This window comes from Hydra vulgaris, chromosome 12 (assembly GCF_038396675.1).
Source record: "Hydra vulgaris chromosome 12, alternate assembly HydraT2T_AEP".
NCBI classification, from domain to species: domain Eukaryota; kingdom Metazoa; phylum Cnidaria; class Hydrozoa; order Anthoathecata; family Hydridae; genus Hydra; species Hydra vulgaris.
Window position 1 is genome coordinate 20,308,131 of NC_088931.1, and position 6,870 is coordinate 20,315,000.

General features: G+C 25.3%; 1 protein-coding gene across 1 annotated transcript in view; it reads left to right on the forward strand.

Annotated features, from left to right (window-relative positions):
• Positions 1-67: 67 nt before the first annotated feature.
• Positions 68-6,870, forward strand: part of LOC100200373 (uncharacterized) — an 81,945-nt gene continuing 75,142 nt past the window's right edge. The window contains exons 1-4 of the mRNA XM_065812489.1: positions 68-215; positions 342-910; positions 1,223-1,450; positions 1,547-2,377. Coding sequence (XP_065668561.1) covers positions 413-910; positions 1,223-1,450; positions 1,547-2,377 — 1,557 coding nt within the window. The 5' untranslated portion in view covers positions 68-215; positions 342-412. The remainder of the gene's footprint in view (positions 216-341; positions 911-1,222; positions 1,451-1,546; positions 2,378-6,870) is intronic.

Below are 6,870 nucleotides of genomic sequence, written 5' to 3' on the forward strand. Positions count from 1 at the left end.
ATTTGTTTCATATATTTTGCAACACATTAATGTAATAAAAAGTATGTATGCATACATATTTTTTATTAGAAAAAAGAAACAACATTTTGTGATGTATTTATAATTTAAGATCATAAAAGAAACAGTTGCTATGAACACAGTGCATTTGTTCAATTGGCTTGAAAGACTTTTTAAATTTAGTATTAATATGGTTGTATTGTTAACTTGTTTTCATTGTAAGTGTACTACTATGTTTCAAAGATATGAAAGAATAGTGATTTTACCTTTTGAATTTTCAACTTTTTAAATGCTTGTTAAATTATTCAGTATTTTTATATTCATGTTTTTATTCTTTATTTTAGACAACTGTAAAATCTTTATTTAATACTATTAATAAAGTTATAATACCAAAAGCTTATTTATAAGAAACAGTATGTCTAAATCAAACTGCAATATTTCCAATGTGAAAACAGAAAATAATGAAGATAATTTACCTTGTATTGAACAAAAGCAGAACTTTTTATATTCAACTCCAAATTTTGACTATAAAAGCAGTAAAAAGTTACGGATAAAAAGGTATTCTCCAATAAAAAGCAGTCCTGAATCTATTAGTATGATGATTTTTATTGCTAGACCGGACATTTTACCAATTAATGCAAGTTTTACTACTGAGAAAGTAAAAAATAAAATAACTCTAGACATGATTCGTGATAATATCTCCATTCCTATTGAAATTTCAAGTCTTCAAGAAAATGAAAGAAATTCTGATATGCAGCATCATCATAGTGAACACAATAATGGAAGTTTGTTAGATTTTTTCTCAGTTACTGTAAATGAGGCAGAGGATATTCCTATTGAAGTAATCAAAAATTCTGATAAACAATCATTAGAAATCAATTTTACATCCAAGACTACAGAAGAAGAAAAAGATGTACGTAATTCTTTGTCTTATGTTAAAGATGTATGTAATTCTTTTTCTTATTATGTGGTAGCATGTTTTCAAAATTTTTCAAAATTTTTAATATTTTATATAACCATTATATATATATTTTTTTTAATTTAAAATTTAAAAGTTTATAAAGTATAATAAATACTTATAATTATTATATAAATTGTCATACAAAATAAAAAAAACTAGTTAATGTGATTGTTTAAAAATTTAATAAATATTTGATATGATTATTAAAATTTAATAAAGATTTGATATGATTGTTTAAAATTTGTTATTTGTTTTGTATGGCAGCCTATTGTTGTTTTGGAGAAATCATTATCTAAGTACGATTTTACCTGTCCACAACAAGACTGTAAGGAGAAGTTTTTACGATTATCTCGGTTGTTTACTCACATGGAAAACTGTATTGAGAAAGTTTTATTAGAAAATATGAAGTCTACACTTATTAAATGTCCTGAATGTCAACACAATTTTTATTTGAAAGACCTTCTGTCACATTTTTCGAAGAAACACCTTCTGGTATAGTTTCTTTTCCCATCGTTTTTATTGGATTTTGTGCATTATTTTATTGGATTTTGTGCATTATGTCACTAATTTTAATTTTTTAATTTTTAGCTCAATTGGTATTTCGGTCAAGTAGACCAAGGTAATTGGGCTATATGTCAAAATTACAAATGCGGAAAGTACATGGATCAAGTGGATGACATTGTTGAACACTTCCGATCATGTGACTATTTATGGCAGTGTAAACATTGTTTTATTGAATTTCAATCAGAATATAAAGTTCGAAAGCATTGCTGTCAGCCCACCCAAAAAGAATATCATGAACCAAAAAAGTCAAATAAAATAGAACAAGACCCTTGCAAAAATAAATACTTAGCTGCTAAAATAAAAGCACTACAAGCTAAGCTAGGCAAAAAAAAGTACAAAAAATTAAATAAATCAACTGAGGTAGTTATAATAAAAGAATCTAACAAATCATTAGACATTTCTTTAAATAAAGAACAATCATCTGAAGTTTTTTCTAAAGAATCAGATATCTGTGAAGTTTCTACAAATAATGAAATTAATCAATCATATGAAGTTTCTAATAATGAAAAATCCAATGAACTTAATCAAGATTGCACTGAATTAATCAAAAAATCATATGTTTTAAACAATCAACTACATACTAAAAAGCCAAAAAAAAAAGAAATAAACACATTCAATAAAACTATTAGTAAAATTGAGGATGAACATATCTGCCCAAATAGTTTAGTAAAAATAAACAATATATTACCAAAAGAAATTTCATCAGAATTTATTGATGAAATAAGCCATAACCATACAAATAATTTAAAAGACATAAACAATGTAATCGAAAAAGAACCTTCATTTGAAATTGTTGTGAAAAATAAAAATTTTAAAAAGAAAAAAGAAAAATCAACAATTTCTTGTGACACACAGGTTATTTTTTAATAGTATTATACCATAAATTCTTATTAATTTAAGAGATATATTAACAGTGTACAAATGTATGTTATCATTTGTAAAAAATGACTTAATGAAAATATATTGTTCCTAATATATATTTTTATTATAAACTATCACATTCTTGCGGTTTCAAAGGGTTACTAAAATAGAAGAGATCGAGTGTTCAATGTTATATTGTAATTGTTTAAAAAAAATGTTTATAAAGTTTACCAAATTTAAGTTCCTCTTTAAAATTTATTCCTAATTTACTTTGCATATCAGAAACATTTAACAATTCTATATGACTTTCTACTACCCTAAGGGGTAATAAAATTTAAAGTAGGTAGGGGTTGATAAAATTTAGGGTAGATAGTGGTTGATAAAATTTAGGTTAGATAGGAGTTGATAAAATTTCTAATAAACTCCTCAAATTTACTAATCACTACTTAAAATAAGTAAAAAAAACAAAAAAACTTTTGTTTTAATTTTCACTGAACTGTGTGAAATAAGTAATTATCTAGTATTTTCTTGTTTAAAAAACACTACACAACCATATTTAAATTGTCAGCTTAAATTGGCAAGGTTATCTAAGTGCCCTATTTTACCATTTCTGACATATTTAAGCATAAAATATAGGAATCAGATAGAATTTAGGTGTTGTTCATAGGGTTGCCAGACATCTGGGTTTTACAGAGGAGACTACAGCGCTAAACATAGAATACAGCTTTTTTTGCTTTTGTTACTCTTCTTCGTAAAAGCCAGAAATTGAAAACACCAACAAACAAAAAAAAAACTCTGAAAAAATGTTCTTTCATTTATTTTTAACAAAATGATGAGCTGATAATCTAAGAGCAAAATAATTAATAATTTTGAAATTTTTATATTTTCTTTTGAGACACAGGTGAAAATACTTTTAAATAAGTTTTTTAAAGTGGTATTAGATATATATAGTAAATTTTAAACAATATAGTATCTTTTATATAAAAATATAGTATATTTTATAAATATTTATATAATTTATATATTATGTAATAATATAGTATATTTATATAATATTTTATATAATAATATAGTATATTTTAAATAATATAGTAATTTAATAGTATTAGGGTCCTGTGTAATGTTCAAGGATCTTAAGCAACCCATCTATATGTATGTATATATATATATATATATATATATATATATATATATATATATATATATATATATATATATATATATATATATATATATATATATATATATATATATATGTATATATATATATATATATATGATATATATATATATATATATATATATATATATATATATATATATATATATATATATATATATATATATATATATATATATATATTAGGGTTATGACTTTTTTGTGACTTCATGCTCCTGGGTCATAAATCAATGAGTGTTTGTACAAAAATAATTAAAGATACATTAATTTGATTTTCTTGTTGAAAAAAATCACTTCCAAATCAAAAATTGGAATTTACCAAATTTTTTTAATTGTAGAGTTATTATGTAGTTACTCAGCATTTAACAGTTGATTGTTACATCATAACACTCTAAGTAAAAATAAATATAAAGTAGCAAACTTAATTAACTATTCTTCAAGTACAAAACGTTATTGTATATATCAAAAAAATGTTCAGGGTGTTAGCCAGGTTAATGGCACAGCGAGTACCGCAGAATTCCCAATGGGTTTAAAAAGTAAAAGTAATTTAGATAAAAATTCCTATTATTTTATAGAACAATAACAATAAATATTCCCAATATCGCTTCAAAATTAGCTGTCAACTAACTTTAAAAGCTCTGTAATAGAAATAAGAGTCCATAATTTAGTTCATACTTTAGAGAGAGGGGGAAAGGTAGTGTTTTTGTGACAACTCATACGGAACTTGTTACTTAAGTGGGTGGCCGGTTCTAGACAAGAATTCACGAAAGCCTTTTTAGGAAAGAAACATGAAAATTCTTGCTATGATAGAAAAAAACATGATTACTTTTTAGGATAGAATAATTGAAGGATAGAAAAGAAGAAAGAAATACATATATCCTTTCTGGCAAAGAAAAATGAAAAACTTGCTAGCAAAGACTTTGGAAAAACGTACTAGCAAATATTGGAAAAACGTACTAGCAAAGAAATTTTAGAAAAGAAATTTTAAAAACGTGCTAGCAAAGAAATTTTAAGAAAGAATTTGCGCACAATTTGGTAATTACAGTTATGGTTTTTAATTGAATAAATGTTAAATAATTATAATCGCATTAATTTTGGTTCGATCAGAAAAATTCATTTAAAATTCAAAATATTTTATTAATAAAATATTTTGTTTATTAATAAAATAAGTTTTTTTGGATTAATGAAATAAAATTCTGTTGTAGCAAGTTTTTAGATTTATTAAATAAAATTCTTTCCTAGCAAGTTTTTCGCATTTATTAAATAAAATTCTTTCCAAGCAAGTTGTTTACGTTTATTAAAAAATATTCTTTCTTAGAAAGTATTTCAAGTTTCTTTTCAAAATTTCTGCCAAAAAATATTCTTTTGTAAAAATTCTTTTCTAATAAGGTTTCTTTATTTCTATCATAAAACATTCTATACTGAAATTATTCTTCCCTAGTTTTCTATCCTCATTTTATTCTTGTCTAGCATGGCACACCCTTAAGTGTTACAATGTTGTGACGAGGGGGTCTAAAATGATCTAAAATTTGACAGTTTTTTTAGTGTTTGATTTTTGATTAAAAAATTTTTTTTTGCAAAAGTCATGTGATATTAAAGTCCGCTATCACTGATATTTTAGTTTTTTTTTTTTTAAAAGATATATGTCTATGAATTAATCTTTTAAAAAATATATAGTTTTAAGTGCAAATTTTATGCCTTTTATGTTATAAAACTGTTTTTTGTGGTATTATGTTTAGTTAAATTTTTCTTGTCCTGGCTAATTTAATGATCATTTTTGATATCCTAAAGATTTTTAAGTGCTTGGGCACTTCTATTTCACTGTTTGAGCACTTCTATTTCACTGTTTGAGCACTTCTATTTTCATCTATTTTCCTCACAGAATGCACCACTGGTATTTTTAAGTCTTGGTTAGTATTTTGTTAACATTTTTTAAGACATATAGTCAGACTTATTTTTGAAAAAAAAAAATTAAAAAAATTGCAAAAGACACGTGATCTTTGTATCTGCCATCATTGGTATTTCATTTTTAAAAAAAGAGACAATCTCTACTTTTTTATATCTTATATAAAAAGTAGAGATATCTTTATTGAAAATATATATAGATATGGGGTGTAAATATGATGCCTTTTATCCCTATATCATTTTCAGTATAGTATGTACATTTTTCCTGTTTACAAATATTATATATAGGTGTGAAAGAGTTAATAGTTGATTTGAATATACCATCTGTGAAAGTATCTGAATGTTGATCCCATCTTGAGATAACTGTCAACTAATGGTTGCTGCTTTGCTGGTTGATAACTTTGAAGATGTTAAAATTTGGTTGCAGTTTTGGTTTTGCTGTAGTACTTGCTGGTACTTGTGGGTTGTCTCTTTAAATCTTCAGACTTGATATTCTGCTTCAGACTCGGATTTGGAAGTTGACGTTGTTACTGTTGCTGTTATTGTTAATGTTATTGGAGTCGGCTTCAGTGATATTTTTCTTCTTTTGGATGAATGGATAGTTTTTAAACTAGCAGCCTTCCCAGTTGTATACCTCTATCTTTTTTTTCAATCTGAAGATATATTCTTTTTTCCTCACTGCAGAGCCATTCTCCATCTTTTGTGATGTCAAAAAATTCATTAAATGGTTCGTATTTTCTTTGTTTTACACATTTGTTGTCTTCAGCACTTGATCCAGTTTTGCCTGAATGACTTGAATTGATAAATGTGGAAAATTTAAATTTTTTTTTGCCATAAACTTGTTACTTCTTTCTCAATTTGCTTTATGAGTTCTGGTCTCCCTTTAATGTATTCTCCCAGAAACAGATAGAACCAACAATTCAATGGTATCCTGCAGTTATCTTTCACTGAATTGTTCTTCATAGTAGAACAATCCAGTAATTGTTCTTCAAGTGGAATAGTTTTTCTTATCCTACGTGAATCGTAAAATTGTTTTAGTTTCATTAGTTGTTCCTTTCAGTAGTGGAATCACTTTCTTATAGGACATTATGATCAAAGATAATACTTGAATATATTTCTGAAAGGCGATGATAATAAATATAACTGCTATGGTACTTCTATATTATTTGACTGCCATCTGGTAAATACAGATTCATATATAATTATTAGCATTGCTCAATCAGACAGCTTATATAGTCATGCTGATCTTGCTAATCTTGTATAGTCATGCTAATCTTGCTAATTTCTATAAACTTCTAGAAGATTCCAGAAAATTCTAGAAAGTTTCAGAGATTTCTAAAAACATCCAGATCAGCCTGAAAAATTTAAAAAAATTCCTATAGGTTCAGAAAAATAGGCTTTC